At 40.7% G+C, this 14138-nt stretch overlaps 3 protein-coding genes across 4 annotated transcripts in view; all 3 read left to right on the top strand.

Annotated features, from left to right (window-relative positions):
* kirrel1a (kirre like nephrin family adhesion molecule 1a) overlaps window positions 1–4116 on the top strand; it is a 33154-nt gene extending 29038 nt beyond the window's left edge. For both annotated transcript variants that reach the window (XM_023396595.2, XM_023396596.2), the window contains exon 15: window positions 1475–4116. In XM_023396595.2, coding sequence (XP_023252363.1) covers window positions 1475–2137 — 663 coding nt within the window. In that variant the 3' untranslated portion in view covers window positions 2138–4116. The remainder of the gene's footprint in view (window positions 1–1474) is intronic.
* A 535-nt stretch (window positions 4117–4651) lies between these two features.
* Window positions 4652–13598, top strand: ndufs2 (NADH:ubiquinone oxidoreductase core subunit S2). The gene is made up of 14 exons (XM_023396603.2): window positions 4652–4785; window positions 5769–5872; window positions 6377–6567; window positions 7046–7166; window positions 7673–7785; window positions 9298–9372; window positions 9693–9770; window positions 9890–9975; window positions 10107–10226; window positions 11857–11986; window positions 12273–12368; window positions 12639–12722; window positions 13176–13233; window positions 13379–13598. The coding sequence occupies exons 1-14, from the start codon at window positions 4679–4681 to the stop codon at window positions 13414–13416; spliced, it is 1401 nt and encodes a 466-aa protein (XP_023252371.1). The 5' UTR covers window positions 4652–4678; the 3' UTR covers window positions 13417–13598.
* Window positions 13599–13857: 259 nt separating this feature from the next.
* The window catches only part of fcer1g (Fc epsilon receptor IgFc epsilon receptor Ig), a 7813-nt gene continuing 7532 nt past the window's right edge, over window positions 13858–14138 (top strand). The window contains exon 1 of the mRNA XM_023396604.2: window positions 13858–14033. Coding sequence (XP_023252372.1) covers window positions 13967–14033 — 67 coding nt within the window. The 5' untranslated portion in view covers window positions 13858–13966. The remainder of the gene's footprint in view (window positions 14034–14138) is intronic.

Here is a 14138-nt window from a genome sequence, read left to right as displayed (position 1 = left end):
TTAACCTGGTTATGGAAATGAAATCTGTGATCCATTTCCATGCAACATAATATAATATTTTAAAGCAGGTTTTGAGTATATAGTTTGCTCACACTGGAAAACGTGACAAGTATAACTCAAGTTATACTTACAGCTCTGCGTACATGCCAAGAAATGATTTTTGAGAGTGTTGCTGTTGGAGCCTGTTTTTGAAAAGGAAATGAAGGAGCTGCTCACAGCCAGAACAAACTAAAACAGATGTAGATGTTGGTGCGATATCTCCTCGCACACGTCAAACAACAAAAAATAACTTACTTTTCCCTTTGTAAGGTTTATTAGACAGTGTGTTTCGTAATTTGCCATTTGATTGATGTGCACATGCACAAATCTTGTATTATTTTCCTGTTAGTGCCAAATGGTACATTGATTTCTTGTGTACTAGCTGCAAAATCAGTACACTATGAAAATTTGTATAAACTATATATGTGCTATAAATCTTTATAGAGACAGCAGACGTTTTTTCAACGTCATGCTTTGGTAATTTTAATTCAAATCTCTTTATTGTTCTCTAGGAATATTTATTAAAGGTCACTAGAGATAAAGATTGCACCCTGCTACTTCTCACCAACGCCTGACATCATTTCGGGGGTTGCTCTGTGATCCTGGTCGTGGTGGATTACTCCTATAGTTTGTAACTGTAATTGTAATTTGCTTGAGCAGTTTTTGCAGAGCCTGTTTTATTCACAACTTTACTTGCGGATATTTCTGAAAAGGACTGAGACTCTGGTCTCAAGCAGCTGAGTCACAAAAAAAAAGGAGCCATCTGCCCTCACAGCACAGTCTTGATGAATCAGGACCTGGATGCTGACCAGCTCCAGGCGTGCAGTTCACCCTTACCTCTGACCTTCTACAAGGGCAAGGGGATCAGAGTTGACCATAATCATATTATAATATCACTATAGTGGTATAGTATAGTACTATATTGTATAGTATTGTGCTATAGTGTAGTATAATATTATTACTATACAATACTTTTGACCTTAACAATCTGTACACTGGCATATAAAAAATTTTTTAAAAACCCCCATTAGAGTTTTTTCTGGAGCTTCTTTCTGGAGCTCAGGTAACAACGGGTTGGTGAGCCAATCAGAAGAGAGGAGTCCCTGAGCCTCTCTTCGCATTGGCTGACTGTTTTCTGAGGTAAACACTCAGAGAAACCAAATCTTGCGAGGTTGGATGGTGGGTCCACGGCTTACGGCGTGGCTGAGAGCGGTGACTTTTTTGTTGTGACATCACAAAGTCCCAGAAGTCCTGAAGGCTGGTTTTAAGGCTCAGTTTCTGAATACAGGCTGTGTGCATTTCTCTATGGACTGAGGCTTTGATACTTTCACAGTATTAATATAGATCCTAAAACTGCTTTATAATCAAACAACACATGGACATCTACCTTTATACAATATGGGACCTTTAATGCCTATTCTGTCTCTCTCCTCAGGACCCCACTAATGGCTACTACAACGTGCGAGCTTCAACCCACGATGAAGGCCGCCCTGCTTCCCGCTCCACCATGCACTACTCCGACTACCGCTCCCCTACAGGAACACCAGGGGGAGCTGCATCTATTAGCAGCAGTGCCGCCGGCTCGGGAGCCACGGCCAGCGGAGGAGCCCCCGGTCCCCCCGGTCCCCTTACCTCTCCTGGCCGCCCCCAGGCCTGCTACGACCCCCGACCCCCATCCAGACTGTCCCACATCAGCTACGCCCAGTTCAACACCTTCACCCGTGGGGGCCAGAGCCAGCAGCCCCCTGCCAACCCCGCCCCCGCAGCCAGCGACTTCCCAGGGGACTGCAGCCTCCTGGACTCCACTTCTCAGCTGGCCTACGACAACTACGGATACCCCTCGCATTACCAGACCTACCGCATGGGTTTCGCCCCATCCAGCCTGGCGCCGCTGGAGGCTGGCCCATCCTACGAGATGTACAGTGTAGGATCTGGGGTGGGGGGCCCCGGGGTTGGGGTCGGTCCCGGGGGCCCAGCTCCCTCGGGATCAGAGACTGGACTCGGGAAGTACGGCAGCTCCACTCGCTTCTCCTACACCTCGCAACACTCTGACTACTCCCACAGCCGACACACACAGAGGATGCAGACTCACGTGTGAGAGACGGAGACGCAGAACCACCTCACAGTCTTAGCTGAGCATGAGGAAGCATCTTATAAATAGCGTCACATCTAAAAAACACACACAATCACAGATTTACACGCACACATTAACACACCCTACTGAACACAAACACGACTGCAGAACACGAAAAGAAAAAACATCGCACACACCCATGCACAGAGTCAGAAGACCATGCCCATGAGACAGGGAGGGTATGAGAAACACAGAGAGACAGAAAGAGACGAGTGGAGAAAAAGAAGTTTTAGCGAGACAGGGAAGGGAAATTCCACACAATTTTGAATTCCCTCACTCCCAACGTGTTTGTATATCTGAGCTCTGAAAGAGCGGACGGCGCAAGTCACAATCAAGACTGGGAAAGAAGAACAAGAACCAGAGAGAGGAGGAGAGATCACAGATCTTTGGAGCCCATAGCCTTTGCTATGAACTGACTTTGTAAATGATGAGGGTTGAACGTCTTAAGGCAAACTGACTGACTGTCAAATATGGTACACGCTTATTGGGAAAAAACCTCAACCAGTGGAAGTCATTTCTGGCCGCCATTTTTAAATTTTTATTTTTTTTTTACTGGTTGTCTTATTCAATGATCATAGAGCACATATATATATAGTATCCCAGAATGCCCTTCTGTACAGTGGTACATGCCATCATGCCTGTTAGGCAGCGTGGGGGAGTGTGTTGGGGGCCGGGGATGGTGGTCGGGAGGGTTGTCATCATTTTGCACTGCATCTACAGTATTCGTGCTTGGACGTCCCTTATCTATATCTGTGTAATGTCTTCTTTTTATTTGCACACCAGACTAGAGCTTTGTATTCTATTTTTTAACATTACAGAATTATTTTTGTCAATGTAAAACATTTAATGTGTATGTATGGACCAAAAGTTTGAACGTGAGCGCACATGACTCAGGAGTTTTCCTGAGTGAAATCCACTGAGACGGGACGGGAGTGAGGACTTGTGCCAACAGCAGAGCCTGAAATCAGGACTGACTTCACATCAGAAGGGTATATCAGTGTATGAGAGAAACCTAGTGCCAAGTGTTCATGTTGTTCTTCACCTTAGACCATGTATATGCAGTAGAAGCTCCTTCTTTTGGCAACTGTTGCTTTACAAACCAGGCTTGAGTCATTCCCAGACATTTTCGTAGGCTGGAGCCTTTTTCTCTCAGCTCTTAACTACAAGCCTGGTGCAGACAGAGAGAAAAACACAGATGTTGGGTTGAGAACTGAGTGGCCTTACAGGGGAACATGTCATACATTTCCATTTTGAATCATTCCTCATTGTCTGTCTGCCAAAACGGCCAGAGGAGAATATGTATGGAAAGGTTTAATGAAGGCTTGTCCACAATATTGACATGTAGTAGTGTATGACTGTATGAGTGTGTGTGTGTGTGTGTGTGTGTGTGTGTGTGTGTGTGTGTGTGTGTGTGTGTGTGAGTGAGTGTGAGTGTGAGTGTGAGAGAGAGAGATCAAGAGGGAGTGTGTGGGCGTTGGCGCGCACATCGATTTGTACAGTGTGTTTGTATAGATGTGTGAATGACTGCGTGTGTATGGGAAGGATACTGTAAACACGCAGCGCCCGACTCGAGTGTGCGCGCGACATTGTATGCATGTCAGTGTGTATACAGAATGTGTGAGTGTGTGTGTGTGTGTGCATGTCTGTGTCCAAGTGTGCGGGTGTGTGTTTCAGTATATGTCCATATCATTTCTCTCACAATCCTTACAGTACTTTTATACCTCTGGTAGGACTGTATCCTGTATTATTGTGTCTTTGAATTTAGAAAAATCCAATGTTTATCTTATTGTACTGTTCTTCGTAGCAGAGAAAACTGTTCAAAAGATGTACAACGAACGTTAAACTCTCATTTTTTAATTTCATTATCTTCAATATTTTTTAAAAATGGTATGTAATTATTTTTCCACAGTATTACATAAATAAAAGCACTGTTTTTTATAAAATGCAGAGTTTTTTCTTCTTTAAACAGATGGATATTTTAACATACACCTGCTGGTATTGGGTGAATTTAAATTTTAAACCTGTGTTATATTCTTATACAGCAGTATAGAGTATATTCAAAGAATAATTTTATATTTAAATATACATAAAATATCATACACTGTGATTGTTTGTTCATGGAGATTTTACAGCATGGGCTACAAATAAAGCATTAAAAAATGTGTCAGGTATATGAGTGCAGGAACCTTTAAAAAGTGGAGATTAGTTTTTTTTATTAAAATAATGATATACATAATAAAAATAACATGTTTTTTTTCTCCTGGTAGTTGTTTTCTATGTTATTAACCTCTAGTAGTCAAGGCCTGACAATTAGCCCATATTCATCACACGTTTGAACCAGGTTTTATGAAAAACTACACTGCCCATAAACACATACATTCTAAATTGGGGTACGTCATGGCGATAGGTGGCTGATAGGTGGCGGACACGCGCCCTACACAATTCTAAAACAACAGAAGAAGAAACGCATCTACGTCATTGGCCAGAGGCTGCCTGTCAACCAAGATGGCTGCCACGATGTTGAGGTCGGTTACTAAACTAGGACGTCCTTCAACAAAATTAATATTAAGTAATAATTTGCTGAGCCCTGGCTGCACTGTTCTGCAAAACAGGTAAGATAACAATAAAACAGAATGTGACGTTTCGTGTGACCGTTGTTTTGCCTGCCATCTTCGCTTGAGCTCCAATAAAAATATGCACACAGAGAGGCTAATGTTAGCATAATGCTAGATAAGCCGATTTTATGTGATATAATAACACGAGTCGTCTGCTACTAAATGTACTTTCTGAATGGGAAACGCCTGTTTTAGGCACCTACATAAATATAATACATATGACATCCTTAACAGCTCGCGTACGTCGCAGGATACTTTAGCTTTCCTGCTGTCTGGTTGTTACCTGTTAGCTGCAACTGCTAGCTGTCTCATAAGCCAACGTGTGTCAGTGTTTACCACTCAAACTTTATGCACCTTCTGTGCTCATTGCTCATAAACAAAACTGACTACTTTCTGGTAAAGAGGGTGTAAATTAAATCACAGTAGAGCTGACTAATGTGGGAGAGTAAATAGTGTCTGTCTGCGACTTTGCTAGCCAACCTGAAGAATTTAACCTTAACAGCATAAAAGTAAAGCAAGCATTTAACTTAACACTTGTAGTCATTAAAATCAGCTTTGACGTCTCTCTGAAATGGTTTTGATGTTTATGTGCAGCACCACAGTAAAGGTGACCATATAGGCTTGTTATAGACCTACTCTGTCACATTAGGACTACACTTACTTGCCACTTTTTTGTGGCTATGTATTCCCTTGTTGCAACAATTAGCATTAATAACCTCCTTTGTTATCAAAGCGTGACGTATACATTTTGACTGTGCGTTTCAGTCATCAGACAGGTTAGGTTGGCAGGCACAGTGAAGCCCAGATAATCACCTGCTCCAAATGACAGCCTCAAAAAAATGAGATTAAAGCCTTTTTAACATGAAACATGCAGGCAGTCTGATTATTAGCATGTTTTTGCATCTCCACAATTATCTGTTTTGGCTCAGAGCTGACGGTCCGCAGCACAGCCTCACCTCATGTGTTCATGTGTTTCACAGGCAGAAACAATGGCAGCCAGATGTGGAGTGGACTGAGCAGTTCGCTGGGGCAGTGATGTACCCCACTGCCATTAATGAGAAATGGTCCCCACCTCCATGGAATGGTACTACCATCCACAGACACAGTCACACTTTTCAGACCACTGATTCCTGTTAATATTTTTTTTTTAACGCTATTATTTATTTACATCATAAGAGAAAATGTGAAATGTTGCATTGTCAAAGGATGTGTAAAAGCTTACAACATTATAATCCATGAAAAACATCCCTTGACTTAAGTCCATGACTTACTTCTTACTACTACTTGTTGTTCCTGGTGTTGTCTGTCCACCACCATCCTTTATTAAGATTCTATGCGTTTATGTGCCGTTTCTATGAGTTTATGGTTTTAGGTTTGATGATAAGAAATGCAGTGTTACACGCCATTACTATTTGTTGGGATCTGACCTGTAATGTGTCACAAAGTGTCTAGGTTGTAAAAGTGCTTATCCCTAGTACGTAAACATGTGTCAGTTGGATGGAAAAGTCAAATCCTGAAGCAATATGAGTTTTTTTACTCTAAAAGATTCAATTTTCCTCATCTTCTACTATATTGTTTTTTCTGTCAGACAAGGATCCTCCTGCAGAGAAGGATGTGTCCAACCTGACCATCAACTTTGGCCCCCAGCATCCTGCAGCTCATGGTGTGCTGCGTCTAGTGTTGGAGCTAAGTGGAGAATCTGTCAAGAAATGTGACCCGCACATTGGCCTGCTTCACCGTGGCACAGAGAAGCTCATCGAGTACAAAACCTACCTGCAGGTACTGAACTACTTACAATATCTGTTTATATTGTTTCTGTATTCTCTAACTCATATCTGTTTGATCACAGTTAAATTAGCTTATTATGCATGTAAAGAAGGCTGTGAAATCAGGAACAATAGAAACAGTGGTGCTGTTCTTGGTTTTAACCGAGTTTAAAAAAAACAACAGTGGTGGTTTACTCAAACAGTAAATGGCAGTTCAGCTTTTTGCAGAATGCCGCCTTCTATTGTTTTTAATGCAACAGCATACTATGGAGAACGAATACTACATGAGTTTGACCGACCTGTTTAAAAACTAGATTGTGCAAGAGCAATGGAGAACAACCCAACCTCTCCCTTGAAAATTACAAAATTAAAACTTGCCAACAGAAGTGATTCAGGAACATTTAAAAATGCGATTACCACGTGTGTGTTGCTTAGCTACTTGGAAATCCCTTATCCCATATGCTTCACTTCCACCTCTTTGTCTGGTACAGGCTCTGCCCTACTTTGACCGTCTGGACTATGTTTCCATGATGTGTAATGAGGAGGCCTACTCTCTGGCTGTGGAGAAGCTGCTCAACATCCAAGCTCCACCCCGTGCACAGTGGATCAGAGGTACAGACTAAAAAAGATCTGAGTGTGTGCAGATTCTGCAGAGGTATAAGATGTTATATCAAACTATTTAAGGCTCTAAATGTTTTTTTTATATACATGAATATATATCGTAGAGGTCTTTTCCTATTACATTTTATTTTGATGCAGAACTCTGATCTGCCAGTTATTTTCTTGATTAATCATTTGGTCTATGGAATATCAAAAAGTAGCAAAGTCCCCCTTTAATTTTTCCAGGATGCAAGTTGATATATTTGATTGTTTTTTGTTTTGTCCAACAACCAGTCCAGAACCCAAAGAGATCCAGTTTACTACATAGAAAATAAATAAAAGCAGTAAATCTTCACATTTGAGAAGCTAGAACCGGTTAACTGATCACTTTTCCTTGAAAAATGATTTAAAACATGCATCAATTATCAAAATCGATGCCAGTGATTTTTTTTGTCATTAGACTTTTGATCGATATTTCAGCTCTAAATGGCTGGATGTGTTCTGTGTTGTGTTTTTAGTGCTGTATGGAGAGATGACTCGCATCCTGAACCACATCATGGCCATCACCACACACGCCCTCGACATCGGAGCCATGACCCCATTCTTCTGGATGTTCGAGGAGAGAGAGAAGGTCAGGAGCGCTGCTGCTCAAACCTTTATCACACAATCCACCCCAACAATGAGTCTGTTCTGTATTGTTTTTAAAACTTTGTTTATGTAGGAATGGTGATGTTTTCAGACCTTCCTGGGTAGGTTAGGTTTGCTCTATACTCCCTAAAAAAAGATTATTTTCAGTCCAGTATGTTCTCAGAATGCTGTGACTCCAGAGCTGTACACTATAACGCCATCCCCACAATACCAAGCAGCATGTGAGTCATACATAAAAATAACTAATAATGAAGTTACTGAAAATGATGCAACCTCATGGGAGTAAACAGAAAATGTGTGACCCAAAAAACTTTAACGAGCTGCAGACAGTGAAATGAGTGTAGTGCCAGTCTAAATCTGTTGTCTACCATATAGTTTCACCTGAGCTGTCACATGAGAATTAGCAATTTAGAAAAACTGCTACTTATTGATAGAGAAAAATATGCATCGTACCTTTTAGAACTTCATATAGACAAAGACATCAGTGTTATTCTGTCCAGAGATTCTGTCCCTAACATGCCTGTTAGCAGCTTGGCTGGTGCTAGCGGTAAAGGCGCTACAGACGCATCTACTACTGCTGAAGCCAGTTTGTTTGATTATATTTATATATATAATATATTTAAATGTAACTCATGTCTGATTCTTCAGTGGTATACAGTAGTTTGGGAGTGGCAATGATTTGGGGCTGGATAGAAGGAGGCTCTATTGAAAAAGAATATCTTTATTTATTTTAAAAAAACAGAACAAATGAACGCGAATTAGTTCATTTTTGGAACTGCGAACTTAGTTCAAAATTTAAAAAAATGAACTATGAACCTGAACTAGTTCATTTTCATCTTTATGAACTGAACGTTGAACTAGTTCTATTTAAGTGTGAATTGGCACAGCACTGCCTGTGAGTGTCAGCACTGAATACCACATGTTGTATAGTGACTGGGTTTACTTGTGTGTTAGCTAATGCTTCTTATCACGCTCCTTATCAACATATTATAACAACTGCTAAAATGCTTTTCATTGCATAATGAAACTGCAAACACACCCGGTTGGTTTTATTTTAATACAATCCGAACAAGCCCACAGTTTCCAATTTCTCTTTGCATTAGATCTTGCATAGAAATCTTTAACAGCATGGTTTCATAAGTTGTCTCTCTACATATATTTTGCAAAGAAGCACTTGGAGTTGCATCACTAATTTTAAAGCAGCTCTTGAAACATTAATTGTGAAATATTCAATTGAAAATATTTTCTTGTAGTTTCTTCTGAGCATGTTCTGCCCTGAGCCTTTTTCCCCAACACAGTTACTTTGATATTTACATTTAGACTGCCCTTTGATAAAAGGCCTAATCGGATACCCTGTGATGTGAAAGTCCATCAGTGAAGTTGTGAAGTTATAGACAGAGGCGCTTAATTAAATTATTCAGTCCAAAATGCGAAATACACCAAATACACTGAGTAGATTATTTAAACTGACTGTCTGACCCTTGTTTCCTCTCAGATGTTTGAGTTTTACGAGCGAGTGTCTGGAGCCAGAATGCACGCTGCTTACGTCAGGCCTGGTGGTGTTCATCAGGTAGGAAGGTTCACTGAATAATTTGTCTCATTTGAGTTCTATATTCACAGTCAGACCTGATGACGTGGTTAAGTAATAATAACAACAAACAGCAAAATAAACTCTTTGGGAAAGATGTTTTGTTGCAACAGCTACAAAGAGCAAAAATGAAATAAGACAAATGAAATACGCAGTTGTGCAGTTAAACAATTTCATTTTAATTGTCAGTAGTATTACAAAGACATTTCACATATATGGCATGTGTAGATCACTTCCTCAATCATATTATGATAAAAATTAGCATCATCCATGAAGTGCTAATGGTCTGAAATGTGTTCCAGGATTTGCCCCTGGGCCTGATGGACGACATCTACGAGTGGTGCAAGAATTTCTCCATCAGAATCGATGAAGTAGAAGAGGTCAGTGACTGTACTTTCTATGATTTTCTTCATCTCTCCATAAGCTCAGGACATGATTAAAGCATGATAAGATGTGGTGAAGATCCAACCAGTAAATGATCAAATCTTCCTCCATGCAGATGTTGACTAACAATCGCATCTGGAAGAATCGTACGGTAGACATTGGGGTGGTTACTGCTGAGGAAGCCCTCAACTATGGCTTCAGGTAACCTGCTAATGAATGTAATAAGACTCAAGTATTTTGGGGTACTCCATCTATGAAGAGTCTTAGGGGGATTTGAAATGTGAAAAATTTACCTACCTAAAAAAAAAACAACCCCTCCCTCTTTCTACCAGTGGAGTAATGCTGCGAGGGTCCGGCATCAAGTGGGACCTGAGGAAGTCTCAGCCCTACGACAAGTATGACGAGGTGGAGTTTGATGTCCCCATTGGAAGCAAAGGAGACTGCTATGACAGGTGTGAAGATTTTCAAGTCGCTGTAGATTATTGTTTTATTCTTCTGCCTCATTTTGTTTCTGAAGTCAGTTTCTTAAGTGTTAGTCAACGGTTCACTGACTCAGACAGGGATCTTGTTTCTTAATTGAAAGTTTTGGTTGGATAATTTTATCTGGGCAAGTGTACTGTGCCTTCGACTGGTTCTAGAAAACACTTTTGCAAGCAACACATTTCACAGAGTTCTAGTGAATCCTGAAGAAGGACGATGAACGGTAACGAGGATTCATAGTTTAAAATGTCTTTTTTCGGGAAGTTGAATAAAAGTGATGTTAAAATAGCGTAAACGTCAGCTTCGCGTTAAAGCACTTCTAACAACTTGGCAACTGAACCTTGACTCGTCGTCCCCTCTCTGGTATTCTCTATCACCGGTTCCTTCCACTTCCTGTTGTTGTGCACGACTTTCAGACTGGATGCCAGTAACATTAATTATTATTCATTTTTAACCGGCTGTAATAATCAGGTGATGTCTCCACTGTTTGACCTGCCCTCATGATTCTCCTCCTCGTGAACTTGCCTTAGAGTAATCATTGATTTGGATGTAACATGAATTTAGGAAACCTTGGAAACCCAGCTTGGACACAAAAGAAACAATAACCTATTTGAATTGCTAAAAAATATCAGGGCGGCTCCACTTGACACACTCCTGCTGTAGGGAAAAAACATATGCTCTTATTTAAATTCCTTGATGAAAATTTCAGCTCTTTCCTTCCTCTTCCATAGTTTTGTCAGTGTAATGCCGCAATTATAGCAACAAATGACAGAAATCCACAGAGTGCGACGCTGTTAGAAAATAGTGTTTTCCATGAAAACACCCGCTAGAGTTTGTTGAGAGCTGGAGGCAGCACAAAATTTAACAGAGGTGGCCGCTTTGTAATTCTTTATGCAGGAAAAACACTGAATTTTTATTTCTTTTTTTTATATGGTATATAATAAATACAGCTAAGAGTTTATGATTTATTTTGAAAATGTAGAGACACAGTGTCTGATTGAAGCATTGAAGCACATTTTGGCATTAAACAGATCATTCAAATCCTGTTGAGTTCAGTTAAAATCCTCATCATACCACTGCTGATTTATTATGTAGAAAACACATCTGTCAGACATTAAGTTCTACAGCAAATATGCCACATGATTTAAACACAGAACATTCAGTCCAGCACTGTGTCTATTAGAAAGGCTTTTATTACATTACTGGCCAACCCTGTGTAAATAAATCATTGTTTATATGCAGCCACAGCTGTTAGTGTGAGTGTGCTGCAGCTGCTTAATGATTTTCACTCGGGCAGTGTTTCTTATTACACAGTCTGAAAAATGAATATAAGTGAGCTGTCTGTGCAGAATACGACACAGTAATTGAAAGTGTTTCGTTCAGGGAAAATGAAAAGAAATGACCTTGTCTGTTTGAAAGGATCTATTTTCTGTTCACATGATCAACTCCTCAACTGTAACCTTTCGACAATGAGTTATGGCGAATCATGAGATGTAGCTGATTCACTGATGTACACTGTTATCGGCATCTGTAAAGTAGCTTATGGCTGTTATGTGTGCGTGTGTGTGTGTGTGTGTGTGTGTGTGTGTGCTTGGGGTCCAGGTATCTGTGCAGAGTGGAGGAGATGAGACAGTCCCTTCATATCATGCACCAGGCGCTCAACAAGATGCCAGAAGGAGAGATTAAGGTGGATGATGCCAAGGTGGCCCCACCTAAGAGGTCTGAGATGAAGGTGAGTTTAGCTTCACTTTGTTAGATGTTTTAATTTTTCTTTATTTTTTTTTTTTCTTTAACGCCTACAGGCTATTTAATCTTGAAAATGTTGCACCTAGTTCCTATCTGGGTTTTCCCCTGCACTTTGTTACTTCTCTGTGTTAAAACCCACTTTCATTTGGCAGGAGATCAGCTCTAGTTCACCTCAGTGTTACCATTTCACATGTCTGTCACAGACTCCCAACTTCTTAAACTTCAGTATCGCAACAGCTGTCTGATGTTTTTTTCTGTGCTCCTCGTCCTAGATGTCCATGGAGTCTCTGATCCACCACTTTAAACTGTACACAGAGGGCTACCAGGTCCCCCCAGGGTCCACATACACAGCTGTGGAGGCACCAAAGGTGAGACTATTTGTAATGTGTGTAATAGTTTGACTAGTTGTACAGTTCTGTATAAAAACTAACCTGTAGATGTTCTAATAGACTCCCCACAGATCAAGTTCACCTTTTTAACACAACAAACAAAAGTGTCTGACTCTGTATATCTTAGTACACAGAGGCTTTTTTGAGTCTTAATTAATTGGTAACCTTTTGTGGGCCTCTAGGGATTTGTTGTGATGTAATATGCTTACTGTGTGTATTTCTGTGTGTGTGTGTGTGTGTGGCTTGCAGGGAGAGTTTGGTGTTTATCTGGTCTCGGACGGCTCCAGCAGACCCTATCGCTGCAAGATCAAAGCTCCTGGATTCGCTCACTTGGTACGCACTTGAATAAAAATAAATAAATAAACAAAAAAACTTAACAAGACGCTGTGAAATATTAAACACACCGGGTATCAATTATTCAGCGCGTGTAACAACTCGTCCTTAAGGCTACTTTTAGTTCATTAAGTACATTTTATGAAGTACTATAGAACCATTTTTAAAAGCACACAGCCCCTCCCCCCCTCTTCATCGTCCCTCCTTCCTGCCCGTCTCTTAGCTCATGGGTACATGAACCGCTGTTTAACGTAGTCATTTGAATTTTGGTCTTCAAGGCTAAAAATGTCTTTAAAGTTGCATAAACAAACTATTAGAGTAGTTAGTGCATTGACTTCAGGCTGTAATCTCATGAATTATGAATATTCACTCGTCTATGAGCTCATCTGCCCTGAATAGTGGTAGCTGGTCTTCAGTAATACTGAATGTTAATGCATGTTTTCTTCTTCCTAGGCGGGTCTGGATAAAATGGCCAAAGGACACATGTTAGCTGATGTGGTGGCCATTATTGGTAAGAAAGTGATTACCAAGTGACTTCTTTAAAATAAGACCGGCATGTAAAAGCACAATGATCAAGCTAAAAATGTATGTATGTGTAATATGTGCGTGTGTGTATGTGTGTGTGTGTAATGAGTCCTTTCTTCCTCTTCTTTCAGGTACACAGGACATAGTGTTTGGCGAAGTTGACCGTTAATGTGATGCTGCTAATGGGTTTCCCTGAAGAGAATTTGTTCTCCCCTTCACACATCTGCTAGTCAGGTTCTCTTCCTGTTCACTATTCGCTGTAGTGAGATACTTGTCAGATGACTCTTCTTATAATCAGTGATGTACAATGTCCAAATAAACCTAATAAATATTTTATGACCCAAGAGTAAAGTAGTGAGTTGATTTTTTTTTTTTTTTTTGTTGTCTATCATATATAGATTTATACCATCTTAAACACTGTGCTTTTTCAAACGCTTCATTTCCTCGAGTTGTCTGAAAACATGAACAAAAAATCAAGTATAAACATGAGAGGCAGAGACCAAAAGCCTCGACGATATGTCCTTCCTCTGGTTTGGTGTAAAAGGGGGAGTGGTCTGATGAGATCTGAGACAAATGGACTTAGTGCTCAGACCACAACTTCCCCTCTTGGCTGTGAGGTACGCAATACGCGAGTCTTCACCAGAACGCATAGAAAAAAAAAACACCACCCACAACTAGTCGTGTTTTCTGTTTGCTGAAGGAGCCCGGTCTGTGTTACAATGGCTGTGTCGGGCAGGAGCCCATTACTCGTGGTATTTCCACTGTGGATGTGTTTTGGGAGCGCTGGTGAGTTTTGACAATCTTTGGTTGTGACTTAAAATTCACACTTTACAGAGCAGAAGATGTGATGTTAAGCGGTAGGTTAACTGGGGTAGAGTTGGGGGGGGGGGG

This window comes from Seriola lalandi, unplaced genomic scaffold, assembly GCF_002814215.2.
Source record: "Seriola lalandi dorsalis isolate HSWRI2012SDOR001 ecotype SW California unplaced genomic scaffold, Sedor1 jcf7180002054979, whole genome shotgun sequence".
Lineage (NCBI taxonomy): Eukaryota > Metazoa > Chordata > Actinopteri > Carangiformes > Carangidae > Seriola > Seriola lalandi.
This window is presented reverse-complemented; position numbering and strand designations above follow the sequence as displayed.